Source organism: Gobius niger (assembly GCF_951799975.1).
Source record: "Gobius niger genome assembly, chromosome: 13".
Classification (NCBI taxonomy): Eukaryota; Metazoa; Chordata; class Actinopteri; order Gobiiformes; family Gobiidae; genus Gobius; species Gobius niger.
The window spans coordinates 21,542,068-21,559,316 of record NC_136864.1 but is presented as its reverse complement, the minus strand read 5'-3'; the positions used below and the strand labels follow the sequence as shown (position 1 = coordinate 21,559,316).

General features: G+C 44.6%; 1 protein-coding gene across 4 annotated transcripts in view; it reads right to left on the bottom strand.

Moving 5' to 3' along the window:
• The window catches only part of kmt2cb (lysine (K)-specific methyltransferase 2Cb), a 38,669-nt gene that overhangs the window by 13,589 nt on the left and 7,831 nt on the right, over window positions 1–17,249 (bottom strand). Inside the window, exons 4-36 of one of the 4 annotated variants that reach the window (XM_079568997.1) lie at window positions 16,442–16,592; window positions 16,082–16,243; window positions 15,491–15,600; window positions 15,295–15,404; window positions 14,745–14,907; window positions 14,457–14,628; window positions 13,974–14,088; window positions 13,624–13,799; window positions 13,076–13,416; window positions 11,583–12,271; window positions 10,511–10,633; window positions 9,838–9,954; window positions 9,640–9,744; window positions 9,325–9,429; window positions 9,071–9,252; window positions 8,814–8,978; window positions 8,619–8,725; window positions 8,442–8,516; window positions 8,111–8,338; window positions 7,801–7,920; window positions 7,513–7,635; window positions 7,304–7,434; window positions 6,567–6,744; window positions 6,228–6,320; window positions 5,938–5,985; window positions 3,467–3,607; window positions 3,359–3,391; window positions 3,136–3,282; window positions 2,902–3,040; window positions 2,587–2,819; window positions 2,423–2,496; window positions 2,068–2,265; window positions 49–1,857 (exon numbers count right to left, since the gene is read on the bottom strand). In XM_079568997.1, the coding sequence (XP_079425123.1) occupies window positions 49–1,857; window positions 2,068–2,265; window positions 2,423–2,496; window positions 2,587–2,819; window positions 2,902–3,040; window positions 3,136–3,282; window positions 3,359–3,391; window positions 3,467–3,607; window positions 5,938–5,985; window positions 6,228–6,320; window positions 6,567–6,744; window positions 7,304–7,434; window positions 7,513–7,635; window positions 7,801–7,920; window positions 8,111–8,338; window positions 8,442–8,516; window positions 8,619–8,725; window positions 8,814–8,978; window positions 9,071–9,252; window positions 9,325–9,429; window positions 9,640–9,744; window positions 9,838–9,954; window positions 10,511–10,633; window positions 11,583–12,271; window positions 13,076–13,416; window positions 13,624–13,799; window positions 13,974–14,088; window positions 14,457–14,628; window positions 14,745–14,907; window positions 15,295–15,404; window positions 15,491–15,600; window positions 16,082–16,243; window positions 16,442–16,592 (6,863 nt within the window). Of the gene's footprint in view, window positions 1–48; window positions 1,858–2,067; window positions 2,266–2,422; window positions 2,497–2,586; window positions 2,820–2,901; window positions 3,041–3,135; window positions 3,283–3,358; window positions 3,392–3,466; window positions 3,608–5,937; window positions 5,986–6,227; window positions 6,321–6,566; window positions 6,745–7,303; window positions 7,435–7,512; window positions 7,636–7,800; window positions 7,921–8,110; window positions 8,339–8,441; window positions 8,517–8,618; window positions 8,726–8,813; window positions 8,979–9,070; window positions 9,430–9,639; window positions 9,745–9,837; window positions 9,955–10,510; window positions 10,634–11,582; window positions 12,272–13,075; window positions 13,417–13,623; window positions 13,800–13,973; window positions 14,089–14,456; window positions 14,629–14,744; window positions 14,908–15,294; window positions 15,405–15,490; window positions 15,601–16,081; window positions 16,244–16,441; window positions 16,593–17,249 lie in introns of all 4 variants that reach the window. The other 3 variants (XM_079568999.1, XM_079568998.1, XM_079568996.1) reach the window with 3 other exon arrangements.

The following is a 17,249-nucleotide window of genomic DNA, read 5'->3' as shown; positions in this document are numbered from 1 at the left end:
ATTTACATCAATATTATCAAATCACAAATGACTGTACTTATTACATACCTGTCTGAGTTTGTCTTCACTTTCTGTTGGACTAATGCCTTGTGCCTCTGATGATGCTTGCTCTGAATCTTGTATAGCAGCTCCACAACTTGTCCCACATGATGGATCTTTGTGTTCTGCTTTTTCTGTTGAGGTCATATGCATTTGTTCAAATGGATCATGACCTGGTGTCTGCCCAGCTCGTAGAGATAGTAACTGTTCATCAGAGGCACTGGGATGTTTTGGCGTTTGGGAGCCAGGCTGAGTTAGTGTTTCCTGAAGCCGGCCAACTGTTGGTGCAAAGGCATCCTGCGGCCTCTGGCCCCGACCATCAGAGGCTGGTCGAGGCGTCCCAGGTGGTTGAGCATACGGGTCATTAAGCATTGGTCTAGGGCCCCCTTGCTGTGGGAACATGTCATTACAGCCTGCCCTTGCCATGCCAGGTGTGCTGGTAAATGGCTCCATAACACCCCTTTGGCTTCCTGGAGACTTGGAGAACCTCTCTCCCCCAGATGGCCGAGGGGTGCCTGGGGCCTGGGCATAAGGGTCCACAGAGCGCGATGGTGACATTCGCTGTAACTGGTATATACCACTGGGGCGAGGAGTAGCGGGAGCTTGAGAGTAGGGGTCTGAAGATGGGCTAGGTGTGTTTGATGACTGACCGTAGTTGTCATGAGGACGAGGGGTCCCGGGGGGTCTGGCGTAGGACTCAAAGAACGGGCGAGAATGACTTCCACTTTCATTGGACGACAACCTGTTGGACCCAGACTGCTGAGCAAAGGGATCATAGGTGTAGTGGTCTGGCCTGGGGGTAGAAGGTGCCTGGGCGTACGAGTTTCTAGATAACAGATTCATTTGTCCAGGCTGGACAAACTGAGAGAGATGCTGGCCCATTCGAGGGGGACTTGCAAAGTTATCAGTTCCTGATGGTCTTGGAGTATGAGGAGGCTGAGAATACGGGTCATTCAATTGGTTAAATCTGTCAGGGCGAATGTAGGACTCCTGGTTCTGAGGTGGAGGCATGGGAGTTTTGAATAGAGGGACAGACCCTGATTCATTACTACCGGGAATTGGTGTTAATAACGGTCTTGAGTAAGGATCAGATAGGATCATCCTGTTCTGGGCCATTCGCTGATAAGCCTCATTTCTAATCATGGGCCTTGAATACGTATCTCTCCCTGGAGATCCCATTGGCGGTCTTCCCAGAGAGCTCTGACTGGCACGAGGTGGACCCAAGGGCTTCAGAAAAGGATCCTGATCATTGGTTGGCCTTGGGGTGTCAGGTGGTTTAGCATAAGGGTCAGAAGTAGGTGAACCAAAAGACTCATGAGCGGGAGATGGACGACCTTTGTCTTGCTGCTCCATGAGTGAGTTTGGAGATTTGCCCGATTCAACGGGCAGTCTGCGACACGAGCTTGGCCCGAGCGCTGGCGGTCTAGGAGTTCCAACCATCTTTGCGTACGGATCCCAAGGTGATGATGGCCTGGAGCCAGAGGAGCCTGGTGAGAAAACTTGTGGAGACTGAGGCTGAGACGAGAGGCCAGATGGAGGTGGAGGGGGAGGTCTGAGGAACACATCTTCCGAGGTGGGGGTTCCTGGCAGCTGTGGCCTGGCGAAACCGTCTTTAGAGGCTATCGGTAGCATTGGGCACGGGCTTCCATTGCTGCGCTGAGAGGCTGGGCTCTGGTTTCCACTGTTGCTGCCATCTTCTGACTGGCAGTTGAGATTTTGCTGAAGCTGCTGCTGTTGCTGGAGCTGCTCATTCTTAACTTGCTCAAGTTTCTGCGTGGCTTCGATTTTCGCTTGCTGCTTGCTTTTCTGCCTCATTTGCTGTAGATATACAAAGGTAGCACAAATTAGAAATACAAAAGGAACATTCTACAGGGCAAAACAGAAAACATCTGGAGTAACGATATGGGCCAACAAACCAACGTTGTTGTTCATAATGTGTAGGAGAGTGTGGTTTAGTAGATTTCAAGGATGTCTTAATGAAAGTAGCCCTGCCGCTGCATACGCTGACTTGACTGCATTCACTCTTACCTGTCTAAACTTCCACTCTTGTTCATGCTCTGACTCTTTTGGTTTCAAAGGGTCTTTAAACAGCAGTTCTGTGTCTAGTGGTATGTTGGGATCAAACACCTCTGGAGGCTGTTGCTGTGGATGGTGCCTCTTCACCGTCTCATTGGACATCTGGACTTTGTTGATGCGCAGGGCAGCTCGGTTATCTCTTGCCTTTTGCTAAAGAAATGGAAATTTACAGATGATTTATGCATCGACAATAAAAGGTGTAATTTGATATATCGGATATATTTTATTTATTTATGATTGTTTGGCAATAACAGCAGCAGCATGTTTTTAATTTAATAACAATATATCAATCCAAACATGGGCTTACCACATATGGAGCCCTGTCTTGGGAACTAGCTTTTCTCCAAAGTTTTGCAATCTGTTTTACTCTTGTTGTCCAGTCTATTAAAGAAAAAAAGGTGGTCATGATACCGGCAAATGCCAACGGTTTTACATGAAGCTATTATATGTAACATCAGGTCCATTACTAACCAGGGTATTCATCTTTGAGATTGGGGAAGTTCACATTGGTATACAGGACAGGTGCAACAGTGGCCAGCTCTCCAAGTGGCTCATCCTTCTCCCATTTGAGCGTACTCTTCTGGGCATTTGACATGGCCTCAGTCTCTCCTTCTGACAGAGAACCAGGCTGTGCTGAACCAAACACCTGAGTCGGGGCTGACCAAGCGCCTGCTTCTCTAGACATTTGATTAAATTTTCTATCTCTGTAATCAATAAAATGCACAGTTTTAGATTATTCTTCAGCAACGATAAAGTAACCAAAACAAGGGCTCTGCAGTAGATTACCTGGGATTGTCGGGAAAAGGCATACGATTGAGGGGGAAGCTTTCTGGGATGCAGGGCCCAGATCCTGCATTTCCAGAAAAACGCTGATTTGGTCCCATTAAACCATTGATTACTGGTATCCGTGGAAACATAGGATTGCCTTGACACATTAATAACAGATAATAGCAAGTTAAAATGAGATTAAAAACATTATTATGCCACACTGCTGTTGCTGGTTTCGAACCGGGATAGTACCTGTGTTTTGGTGTGGCATATTCATTCCAGCGGCAGCAGGAAGTTGACCGGGGGCTTGGGAGTGAGGCACCTGTGGTGGAGGTTGTTGGCTTGTGCTGGGGCTGAGAACTGCAGTGAATAAGTCCTCAACGTCCTTGCCTTCTAGTTCTGTAAAAGATTCATGTGACTTGCCATTGTTTTAGAATGTTACCACCATTTGCTGATAAAAATAATCAAATCAAACCTGGGATTTTGTAAAATTTGCTGAGAATAGACTCTGGAAAGAAAGAAATGGGGCACATAAGACACATGCCTTTTCAACCAAAAGCCATTTTAAACTTCCTCTACTGACCGTCAGTAACCATCTTATCCAGCTCGGGACTGAGAATCCCATCCAAAGGCTCCTCTGAGAGTGTTCGAGGGGTCCGGCGGCCGCCCTGAGACTGCGGTGTCACTGGAGAGCCGTCTGCTAGAGGCCCAATGTCCAGACCAGCTGCAAAACACACACAAAAATAACAAATTCTCACACTGCACTCGATAAAAAAACTTAAAAAAGAAGTTTAATAGAAATAAAGAATAAATTAGAGAGAGAGAAAAAGCCAAAGTCAGACAGTTGTACGGATAGATCATCAGTGCATCACTGTAGAACACTTAACTATAAATCACTCAGCTGCTTAAATAATGTAACAAAAGCCTTGTCTTGCTAGTCTTTCTGAATTGCCAAAACTTGTATTTCAATTCAAAAACAACCTAGCTAATTATTCCCAGTGCTGGTAGGGTTAGCTTAAAAATGCATGGGAACAATTATTATTATTATTATTATTGTTAAAGGATATCTCAGGATTTTTGACTTAGGGCCTCAATTCCTAGTTATCCAGAGTGTTGATTTCTGGAGATATATACTTTTTAATTCATGCTAGGCTAGTGCTGGGCTAGCACATGTTTATGGTAACTAGTAGCCTGCATTAAAAACCTCTTCAAAATCATCGGGTTGTCCTCCAAACGTTGCCATATCTGATTTGTAGAAAGCCCCTTTGTGAATTCCACGTGTAGTAAAACAAACTACTGTAGACCCGGGAACCTAGCACTAGCCTAGCACCACTAAACTCTTCAAATATAAGGACTGCATGAATTAAAAAACAAAAAAAATCTAGAAAACAACACTCTGGATAACTAGGAAATGAGGTCCTATGTCGAAAATCCTGAAAAATCCCTTTAATACTGTGAAAACATATACACAACTTAAACAGCTGAGTCATTATTTTTTTTGTCTTTGTCACCTTCAAGCTAAGAGACAAGAATAAAGTAAGGACAATGAGCAACAGCCTAAATAGAACTTAAATTCCTCCATCTACCCACAAAAGTTATAGCCTGGCATGCCAGCCTTACTTCCTCCATGTACTAGATACATGGGAGGGTTGAGTGGATCAAATACCCGGCAAATCTGTCTGGACCAATTACAGCACGGGAGGCGGGAGTTGGTGAAGCGTCACTCAAGCTGCAGCGTCTCTGGTCACGTGTGGCCGAATGTAAGACCATTCATTGGTCATCTGCGATATGTGCACCCAGACAGAGCTGGTTTACACTTGAATATTAAACATTGCAACGGACGTGAAAAAAAAGGAACCCTCTTTCTGTGGATTATATTTTTGTCAGAGGAAATTAGTGCGGATGATAAAGGAGAGCAGCCTCACAAACATTCACTGCGGAATACTGACAGGAACACAGTAAAGTGCCCGATTTAAATCAATGTTATGCAGTAGTTTAGCGCGGCGCTGAAATGCAAGCGTCTTGCTTGTGATAGTTGAATCTGGAACACATTTTTGTTGTGCAAACAGGTGACTGCTGTGGCTCGGTTGTGTGCTTCGTATGAAATCTTCCACTCTACAGGCCTTCTTAGTTCTGAATTAGTCCTGGTTCAGGCTCAATAGTTTAGTGTTTGTCTTGATTTTGTTTAGCTAGTTTTGTCCTCATGTTCATCACATTCATATTAGGAAATACAGAAATGTGTTTGGCGATGTTTACATCATTTCAGAACAGCGACCAGTGAGGTCACCTTGTATACTCTTTTTTTGCGACATAAACTGCTAGGATTGTTTATGAACCACAAACCGACCATAAATGACTGCGACACATCCGTGTTTCTCTGGTTCTCTGCATTTCATTAGGCCCTTGTTAGTCTCTAGCCTCGCCTCTAAAGTGTATCCCATGAATCCAATACATGAAGGAGGTCAGGCTGGAGAGCCAGGCTAGGCAATAGCCTAAGTAGAACTTTAAATCTTCAATCTACTCTCAAAGGTTACCTCCTGAACATACCAATGTAGATTCTCAGTCATTCCGGTGGTTAAATTTTCCACTTTAACAGAAAAGCTGGATTTACGTTTAAACAAGTAGCCAAAGTTTACCTAAGCTTCCTCAAGGCAGGTTTTGGTGACCACCATCAGATTTAGATATGGGACAAAGAATCTATCCTCCTGTACGACAGCTGGAAATGCTTTGGGCTTCTTGTTTAAACTTAAGACCAGTTGTTTTGTTTTAAGTAGAAGAGCGACTATTGAACACGTTTTATGTTCAAAAGATAACCTTGCTGAATAGTTTCCAAATGCTTGTACATTTATTTTAATATTGATTTAAATACTGACTGAATAACATCATCAATGAAGATTACAAACAACAATTGACATATTATGAGCATAGTAGGTTAGGAGCTTAGGCAGATTAGAATGAAAAGGTTAATAAGCAGCATTTACATGCAAGTAGGCACGCAGTGTGAGAGAGGAAGAACACACTGAAGCAAGGTTAAGTAGGCCATAGCACCCTTACCAAAAGAAGGTGGTGAGCTGTCAACCTGGAAGGAGCAAAAATCAAGACCTACAAGAACCCAAAACCAGATCAAATGAGTGAAAACTGAACAGAACGGGCACAACACAGCAGACAATGCAAAACCAAAATACAAGGGTGAACCAAATGCACTAGCATGTGGTGTTGAAAGAATACTGAGTGGTGAAAGCAAAATACCCAGCCAAAAGAAATGTTAAACCCACTGTTTGACCACTACTGTAAGCTTTAGCCACTGTGACTATCGACACAGAGGGACTGTTCACATGACGCACCAGATTCACTGCTCGTCTTTCCCAGCATTCCCAGGATGTCTGCATCAGAGTTCAGAACCTCAGATAGATCAACTAAAGGCTCCTCAGATGCCTCTGTAAATAAGGAACAAAGCAAGAAACAAAAGAAAGAAAAACAAAACGGTCACAAATCATAAGATGCTGAATGATATGAGGTGGGATGTGGTCTATAAAATTATGTTTTTCATGTGGACAAAAATTCTTATTTGGTTTAGACATTGGGTAAAATGTCACAAATAGTATACAAAGTTTCGATAAAACTCAGCAGTAGTTAGAACAAGTTATCCCAAGTGCAGTGACAGGCTTTCTCCATATGCATACCTGCTGTTTGTCTGTTGCCAGATGCAGTGCTGACAACTGTGTTTGATGACTGGTTCAGAAATGTGGTGGGGTGCTTTCTTTCTACTTGGCTTTGGCCTTCTTCCAGAAAACCCGATTCTGCGCCCTGCTGCCTGCTTTGTTTGCTTTTGTCCAGAAGGTCCTTTCCGAAGAACGCCTCCTGAACACGATGACAAAGAATTAAAAAGTATGACAACAGGCCAAAGTCATGAAGAAACGCAGCTCCTGATCTCATCTTGCATCTTCAACTCCCTCCCCCAACCACTTAAACCCACAAGTCATCTACTATCCTTCATGACACGTATCAGCGGCCCCCGGCTGCACAAAGACATTAAAAGCCCAATGTGTTGCTCTTTCAATAATTAATGAAATATGCTTGCGTCTTGGACCTTACGGTTAGACTATTCCTCTCCCAGAGGCAAGGATAAAGAGCAGCAGTGACAGCTGCCAGTGGCTTCAGGCACTTGCATATCTTTGTTTTCATCAATGCAAGGTGACACAGATAGGTTGGCTTTATAGTTGTTGGTTTTTTCAATTATGTTATTATACGAAACAGACAGCCGCCATTTAAGAGATGATCAGCAGGAGAGCCTTGGTTTGTTTAAGGGTAATACTCAAAAGAATGTTTTCATACTGTATTAGAGAAAAATGACCCGAGTGAAGGGCTATACATTCCAATACAAATCTCAAACGTGTTCAAAAGCAAACTCCCTGCAGACCTGTAGGTAGGTGGGAAAGGCCTCCTCCAGTTTTGTTTTCTTCTTTCTGTATCGTTTCTTGATTTTCTCTTGCACCTCTGTTCCAGGGGGCACCTCATCCACAGGAGTAGTTGGAAGACCTTCTGTCCACCCTACAACACATAGTGTACGTGTTAATGTAGTGTTGAGTTTGGTTCTTTCATAATAAACAGATAAAATTAAGTGTTTACCATCATGTCCTGTGGGGTTTTCTGACACAGAGCCAGTAGAATCTTTTCTGCAGAGCATGCGTTTGGCTTTTCCAGGACCTTGTCCTGGCCGGCTCCTCTGCCGGACCATAAACCCACCGATACCTAAGGATATAATTTTCTTAATTTGTTTGGGATGTATAATAAAGCATTTCATTATCCATATCATTTTAGCATGATAACACTAGGTGAAGCCCTTTGAAGATTTAGACCATGCACTTTGCCATTTTACACTTCAGAGGAGCTGTCTCCTTTAATCAGATGCCCTACCCGGTCGGTACGGTTTCCTCTTCCTCTTCTTGCCGCCATCTCCCCCCTTGGAGTCATCTTCTACTGGCTCCCGCTCCAGGCTCGAGTCAGACTTGGCTTCACAATCCATGAGCTCCACCTCTGTGTGAGGGAGAGAGCAGTGATGATGAGTGACAGCCCAGCGCCTACAAATCCCCCACTGCACCCCTGTGTCTACAGAGTGCACACCGGGCCAAGAGACACCATTCAGCAGCAGCAGGACTGACTGCTACATTCACAAGACCCAACACCTACAATATGTTATTAATCAAAAAATGCGTTGCTGGCTTACTACGAGGGCAGGTACCTCTGTTGTCCTCCGTGTCTTCATCACGCGAGAGCTCTGAGAGCGGATCCACAGGAGGCTGAAGCACAGCCACACTGTTCTGATTGATGATCTTTAGCTTGAGCTTAGGTTTCGGTTTTCTACGGCGTGATGCTGTTGCTGACAGGCTCTGGAGCTGGCAAAGGCCTGACTCTGTCAGACATACTCCATCTTGAGTGTAGGTTCTTGAAAGATCTAGGATAAAGTGTGGGTGCAAATTAACGTTTGGAAAAATATATTAAAAAAAGGTCTTTGCAAAAATGCTCCAAGGTGCATAATTCAATAGTTCTTTTCTTACCCATTTCTTTTGCCTTTGTGAAAATTTGAGTCATAAATGCAGGTTCGAAAGCATCTCTAGCCTTGGTCATGACTACTGTAAAACATTCAAAAACATGAATAAAAAGAAAGGAGATGAATTAAAAGCTAATGCACGGTTAAGTGCATCATCTAGGTGTAGAAAATGCAATGTAAGAACCTTTAGTGGTCTTAAAAGCTCTACACATTGTGCAGTCAAAGCAGCTGTCAGCAGCTTTCTCCACATCTTCCTCCGAACGGAGACCCTGACAAGTCGAATGAAACCATCTGCAGAGAAGAGCCGTGGTTAGACTAGGTGCAAATGAACATAACAGAAATGTTGATGAAAAGGAGTGTCTGGGAGAACACTGTGCACCTGTCACACTGTCGGCACTGCACAATGACTGTGCCCTCACTGTAGTCAAGCAGGCAGATGGGGCACGTGGTGAGGCTGGCGCAGGGGGCACACTGGGTGTAATTGTTTTGCCACTCGCACCTCAGGCCTGGCGTGGTGGCTCCACACTGAGTACATGTCACACACCTGCAAAAAGGTAAACATGTGGTTATAGCCAACATAGCATTTACTCTCTCCCAGCTTACACTTGCTACATTAGTTAGTTAGGAGCGGCTCACCACTTGCACTTCCAGCTTTCCTTGGGCACATTCTGCAGCGGCGGGTCCAAGCAGTACGTGTGGTAGCTGATGTCGCAGTCGTCACACAAGAGCAGTCGTCCCGGGTCTGTGGCCTGACCACACGCTTCACACACTGTACACTCCAGGCAGCGCCAGCCTTTACTCAGCAACACTTTGTTCATCTGCTCAGAGCAATCACGCATTTGCACACAGCCCACTCTGAAATGTGTTTGCAGACGGTATAGAGCACCTACCTTCAAGCCAACGCAGAATGGATGATAGCACTGACCACACTGAGCACAAGCCAAGAGCCGACCCTCAGCACCCAGGCCAAAGCTGCCGCACACCACGCACATGTCCTGGAATGACAGTTCAGTGACTCTCACACAGGGGTAGAACACACAGAACACACAAACCCAGCTGTAAAATATAATCACCTCTTTCTAATTACGTTACTTAAACAGGATTCCTATGAGATACGTGGAAGTATTTTTAACTGATCTAAATTACAAAAACTAACAAAAAGGACTAAACTAATTAACTCTGCCCCACTTCAAGCATTGAATCACCTGTTTCAATGTGAAGTTGTCATTACTGGAGAATATGACCACAGTATTATGCATGGCACTCTCCTCCTCCTCTTTGATTGAGAATGTAGTTTCAATCATAGTAATCTGCAAATGAAAACAGCGGTTAAGTGTGAAATACAAAGGGAGCAGCTCGAGTAAATTGCAGGCACTGTGTTATACTGCTGGTGTAAGCCCTACCCCAGGGATGAAGCTGGGACCTGCTCCATTTCTGCCTCTCGCCCGACCGCGTCCAGCTCGTCCAGACAGCCCAGCCCCTCTTGGTCTTCTCCTCCCAGGAAAGCCTGAGCCACGACCCTTTAGAGGAGGAAAACCAGAATATATTAGTGAAAAAGACATGCACAGCAGTACAGCAAGGGGGGGGGGGAGACGATCAGGCTGACTCCAACACCAATCCATCCCCGAACATGTAAAGGTTGGTTTGGTTGGGTCATTTATATTTTATTAACTTGTGTACAGTAATTCCCAACATGGTCTTTTTAACCATGTTAATAAAACACCAATAAATGTAAATATTGTATCTGTTGTCTGAGAAAGTATCTGTTGTCGGAGCAAATGCACAGGAAATTAGGCAGGAAATTAAACATGGCGTATATTCCATTTTGATAAATAAAAAACAGGCCTCTTCAGGAAGCTTCTTATTTAACAACAGAAACATAAATTATTCATTTTAAAACTTTAACACACAGTAGTTCTCGAACATTTGCTTCATGTAGCATCTAACTAAATATTTGTCTCACTAACACCAGATTTAAAAAACGTAGTAAACCGGTCTAAACTACAATCATACAATCCAACCTCGCGCCCTGTGAAATGGCACTGTTGCTATGATTGGGAGAGCCACAGTATTTACCACTCTGACGCTCCAGCCTGGGCTGCCTGAGGACTGCCTGGTCTTTAAGATGTCCCACGCCTCTGGCTGGTCTGGGGACCAGGATAAGGGGGAATTCACACTGCTATGGGGGCTCCATGCACCCTAAGGTCAGGAGGTGGGGCGGGCCAGAGAGCGAGAGAAAGAGATAGAGGAGGGCGACAAAATGCAGCAACTTAAAAACAAAGCCAGCAAAAAACAAAACATACAAAAAGATGTTAGAGATGTAATGAGCTCCTAATGCAGCCATCTGAAATGAGTATAAAGACTTTCTCCTCTTTATATCGGGCTGTTATTCAACAAAGCAACACAAAACAGTCCAGGGGATTAGTGGTTAGTGATCATTAGTATAGGCAGAATTTGAACTGATATATTGAAGATGATTATGGTCTTTTAATAGACACAAATGTGTTTGTTAAATTAGTTTGAATTTATACATCAACAACTTCTCGGACTGCATTAGTAAGGCATTGAGAACGTTTGCATGCCACGCAGTAACAGCATGAACAGGAGATGAGAAGGGTCTGATGACTGGTGTGACGAGGAGCATCACTGAAGGAAAATAAATGTGGCTCTGTAGGATACGAAAGATAAAACTAGGGATGCACCGATCCAATACTGGTAACGGATATAAGAACCGATACTGGGAAAAAAACGATATCTTGGAAATTGGCCAGAAATATTCGATATTGAACCGATACCAGCTTTGGCTCTCAACATCTTAAAAACATAACCTTTACCAGATCTAAATGAATATGAGCATGCTGTATATCATTTTAAAGATATGGGAGGAGGAGAATCCAACCGCTCAGTTAGTTTTAACCTTAACAAACGCATTTCTGATCGCCGCACAAAATTCTGTGGTTAGCAATATCATGCTAAAGCTAGCGGGGGCATGTTAATGCTAACGAAAACTAAATCAAGGCTAGGACAGAAACTATGACGTAGCCAAACAAAAAAGTGTTTGTACTCAGTACTCAAACCCCAGTAACGGTATCGGTGGCAAAAAAGCTGGATCGGTGCATCTCTCCGTAAACAAAACATATTTGTGTACCTGTCTCGCTCGTGGTCGTCCAGGTGAAAACTTCCTCTTGGTAATGGCCGGTTTGCCCATTCCAATCTTGGGGGTGAGTGGTATTAGTGTGGTCGGATGCATGTTGTTGCAGCCTTCTCCCATTGAAGAACGAAACGGAATCTGTGGGTGGGAGGAGCCCCTGGAGGTCATGGCTCTGGCCAAAGGTGAGGAGTGGGAGGGGCCTGTGACCATCTCTGTTAACCGCTCTACTGAGGACTTGGAACTTTCTCCAAAAGTTAAACTGGAAAATAATATACTTGGTTTGATTTCCGGAAAAATGTCCATGCTCTCTACACAATTACAAGCTGAAGGTTTAACCGTCTGACAACTCCCCTCTCCTTTCTCCATGTTTGCGTCGCTAGGAACCATTTCCAGCTCGTCGTGTGAAGGCTGGGACAGTGAAACTTCCATTGGTTGGTCCGTCAAAGGTACAGGTGCAGTGCTTGTTTCTTTGGTTGAGATAATGGCCTTAAAATCCTTTGTGCTGGGGGTGAGCATGCCCTGCTCAGAGCATGTCTCCATCTTTGCTGGCTTCATTTGTAACATATGCTCCTGCGTGTGCGGCGGCTCCACAGACCCCTGGGCGGGTAAACTGTCCAACCTCTGAGCGGCAGAAGATGCAGGCACCTCTGGAGATGGGGCCCGTGTTCTCGTTTCTGGCTTTACATCTGTAGAAGAATCAACATATAATGATTACAAACAAAATCAACGAACATGCATCTCTTTTTATGTCCCTTCCTGTTTGCGAGTGAGTGACATATTTTACATTGTTTATACCTTGTTTAACTTTGCTGACAGTGTAAAGTGACGAATTCCTCTGAGACATCTACCCATCTTTGCAGAAACTGATATCTGACACAGCTAAATGAGTGGATAAAACAATCAATGAATAAACAAAACTACTGAATGAATAAGCGCATAAACACACTGAACTGAAAGAAACCATTAACGACGCCACGTAACCCTCATCCTTTCTTTACATTACATTTCCGAATGTTCCCCGTCGCCTCTCATTTGGATGAAAGACATCAGTTACTGGTTTGCTATGAATAGATCTAGTCATTCCTGGAATAGGTCATCCACACACTGAGCCAATGCTCCTCCAGACAGGCCCTGACAGTACAGATACTCTAGTCTTAACAAGGCACCCTCCATTTCCATCCGCGAGTTCCCATGTCACCCTGCTCCTCCTGACACACGCATGCACCTGCTAAGCATCTCTGCCAGGGAAGCCCGTCACCATGGCAACCGATATCCCAGGGTCTTGTGCTCTGGGCTCACGACTGTGCAGCTTGCAGGTGCTCATCCGGTGGTGATGCCAGAAAGTCAATTAGGAGATGGGCCCCAAAACCATCTCCATCCTTCGACTATTGACCTAAGCTGAACACACGGTCCCATTCATGGGAAAGCTCGGCTCGCGGCCCCCGGCGGGATGAAACACAGAAGTGAATGCGTGGAGTAGTAAGACCTACCAGGGTTATACGATGAGATGACCTGCTTCTCCTCTGAGGCAGCACCCTGAGCAGGCTTTGGATCTGATTGGGACGTGGGGTCGTTGTGCGTGTTGGGAGGGGCTCGAGCGCGGGGCTGTAGGTCCATGTGCTTTGGGGCCAGCTGGGGGCCAGTGTCAGAGTCTGCGTGCATGGGGGACGTGGGGGAGGGCTGCGGACTGAGCACCAGGCCCAGCTCCATCTCTTCGACCTGTAGCGCCTGCCCTGCGCTGGGAGGCCTGCAGCTGGAGCACATGTAGTCCTCTCTGGGGTGGGCGTCTGCCTGGCCTGAGGTCTGACGCTCACACTCCAGGTGCAGCCATCTGAAAGCATAACCATCCCATGTGATCAATTAGAAAGAATTCATTTACAACTGATTTGTTCATATATGATCATTTCTTTGTATGGAAGGCATAATTATTGGGAGGTTCTAAATATTACATCCTCTGATCATCATCTTTGTGTATCCAAAAAGAATATAAACACACCATTATTGTCATGGACTGTACATTAAAAGCATGTTCTTGTACCGTTTACATGTGTGGCAGAAAAGGACGTCTTTGTGGCGCTCCGGGTCCAGGACGCAGGCACACAGAGGGCAGCACAGAGTGGGGTCCTGGTTCTGAGCACAGGCTTCACACATGAGGCTCGTGTGATGCCACTGACCACTCGCCCGTGTCCCACACTGGATGCACACTCTGCAGTTCTAAGATGAAAAACACAACACGTGATAGTCAACATGCCAGTCATGTCGGTATTTCTTTTCAGGCATTTTCTGTTTGCACTGAAAACACATTAGTTACCGTTACATTGTGATTATATTTGTCACAGATTGAATTGTGCCGTCTAAAGTAAAGCAATAGGCTATGACTGGACCTACCTTACACCTCCATCCATTGGTAGGAATAGAGTCAATAGCAGGTTGGAGACAGAAGGTGTGGTAGCCTTTGTCACACATATCACACACCAACATCTTTGTGTCCTCTCCAGGATTCCTAAAAAGAACATTATTGTTATTCTAAAATGCTTTTAAACATTGGTGTTTTCGGTATTTTTGGTTTATATTTTGGTTTTGTTTTAGACAGCCTGGATAAAGCCTCCACTGCTTTGTTAGAAAACAGTAAAAGCTAAAAACGTGTATTCAGGGATAACAACAAAAAAGCCTTTAAAGCCAGTGGCAATTTTATGTTGAAATATTAAAGGTCATATGTCACAAGACTGAGCTTCAGGATACCATCTTCATTATTCACCAAAACAATAGATAAACAAATTATCAGCCAGTAACACAGCCAGCAGTAACAAGAGCATGGAGAGGAGAAACAAACACATTCGTACTGTAACTTGAGGGCAGGCAGTTACTCACTTGCACGTCTGGCAGACTTTGCACTCAGGGCACTGCCACCCTGCTCTTCTTAGAGGGGTTCCGACCATGTCCAGGCACATTCCATGATAATGGAGACCACAACTGGTGCAAAAGAGCTGGTCATGAAGGTCCCCAGGACTGTCGCATAACACGCAATTTACATCATCTATAACTGGAGAAAACATAAGAAACAAAAAATGTTGGTCATTCATGTTGGTCTCTTATTAAGTAGCAAAATGTATTAAACCAAAATGACTATTTGGCAAATCAAAAGAATACAGCACTTACATTTGTCTATGGCCGAATCAATGTGTTGTGGGCAGAGGAGTGAGAGACTCCTGATATCCTGAAATGTTCCGGCGGCCCCTGCACAGGGGTAATGGTAAAGTTGAGCACATCCTTCAGCACAGCACTTGATGGATGCCCCAAGGCGCTTACAGTATGCACAGTGCTGCAGAGAAATAAAAAAAAGAAAGAAATTAAATATTACAACCTTGAATGAGTGACAAAAATTGGCTAAGCCATGATCAACCCCTTCATTAATTCTCCGTGTTCGCTTGAAGAGCAAAGTTCTAATGGGCTACAGCACAAGTGGCTGTAGAATAAAACGCTGTTCCACAACCAACACAAGGAGCTAAGCTGCTGCGAGAGCTCAGGTCTGTTGAGTGGCGTGACCTTTTCCATTTCACAGCTGAGAGAGCCTTGCTGCCAGAGCGACCTTTACCAACCAGTCTGATCTATCAGCTTTGCTGCGTGCACCACTGCAGCCCCTCCCTACTGCCCAACACATTAAGATGGTATTAACAGCCATTAGCCCACAAATGCCCCTCCGGCTCACCTTTGTGCTCCCTGAGTCAATGGCTCTGTCCACATTAAGCAGAGATTGTCCCTCGCCACCACAGACACCTTCGGACCACAAGGCACAACTCTGATGTGCCCAGCATTGGTCTACAGCGAAAAAAACAGGACCACAAGTTCAACACATACATTCAGCTGTGTTCAACAGTTACAGCTCAGATAAAAGTCAGAGTTACCTGACTCAAACAGAGACTGGACATTGAGATCTTGAGGAAGTCCAACGTGAGAAAGCTCGTCCCAAAAGCGGTTTACTCGCTCAGGGTCAGCCTCAGAGCTGTCAGGCGCACTGAAACAAAACAATGAATGCTTTCGTCAGGCAAAACAAGAACAAGGCAGCAAAAATATAACAGGTCAGAGAAATTTGAGCAAATAGCATGGAAGTACAAGGATCAGCAATGTGGAGAAGCTGAGGATATGTTAGACCCTCAATTCTCACATCAGTCTACTGCAAAGTGGATTCAAATGGCAGTGTTCATTACATTTTTCCAGAGCTACAAAGCTGATATGTACAACTACATTAAAGAAATGTAGTCACTATTCATATCAGTCTATATACTGGTGTCAGTATTGGGCCCTAGTGTAAACAACTGCAAGAGAAACCTGCAGTGGACGTCTATTCCACTGCAGGTTAATACAAAGTTAATGAATTTTATCATTCATTAACTTTGTGCCACATAGGTCACAATGTTGTAGTAGCAGGTGGTGGGATCAAAAACATCTTTAAATACCAGTCTAGAAAGGTAAATATGTGAGCGTTGAGTGCTTACTTCAGCTGTTCCCTCTGTCCTGGGGTGTTCTCTCTGGCTGTTTTTTGGGGAGCATCACCATCACTGCTCGTGTCGTGCAGAGAGGCGATGCTAAATACACAGAGTTCCCCTTGACCCAGGAGGCTCCGACCACCACAGTAACAGAAGGCACAGAGGCGCTCACTGAAACAGGAAAAATGAACATTTGGTTGAGAATGTTCAATTAGTGCATACCAACAACGAGAGCATTATCTGAGGAGGCCCCAACTCCTCTAATAACGATAAAGACTGTTTTAAATACAATACGTTCATGCCTAAAAATGAAGCCAATAGATTTTAATTTTTAAAAAGGCCTTCACAAGATCTGTTGTTGTTTCGTACCTGCATGTAACTTGTGGGTTTGCAGGGGCAGATGGTTCAGGTGAAGCCTCAGCTGGAAGGCTCTCCACCAGGGGGCAGAAAGAGCAGTCCTCCTCCACCACCTCCTCAGTGGTGACCACCTCCAGCGGCTCCTCCGGCAGGACTTGAACTTCTGAAGGCAACCGCGGCGAAAGAGCACAATTTAGCACTTTCACACAACACAATGAAATTAAACAGCAGCGGTTATCAGTCACATCTCTACAGTTGGGATTTAAAGTGAGGCAATAATGCAGCGTGTTCAGCATTTGCCCAACAACTGGAGGGTGAGCAGTTTGACAGTCAAGCACATACTGCCATCGTTCTTACTTTGACCTGACACCGACTGGCTAGTTATAAAGAGTCTGAGGTAGAAAATCTGCCAAATCTACAACCAATTCAAAAGCTAAAATGCTATTAAAATAAATAATGTGGATAGGTCAGGTTTTGTAAGAAAATATAAGTGGAACTCCAGCTGTATTGTCCAACAAATTAAATTGGCCAATTTAACACAAGTGTGTTGACCTTTTCAAAAGAGAACAGACAGCTTGACCTGAGCAGCAAACAAGAATAAACAGAATCAAAGATTACAATGAGCCTGAGGCTAGAAGACGGAGAAGGCCACTCAGAACCACCGCGTTTAGAGCGGACGGAATAGAATGAACAGCAGCCAAAGACACATGTGCGCTGACATGAAAATAATGAAATAAAAGGAAAGCAGAAGAGCATTTGCATCTTAATTCATAGTTAATAAAAAGCTAACCAGCCAATACCTTTTAAGCAACAGGGAAGC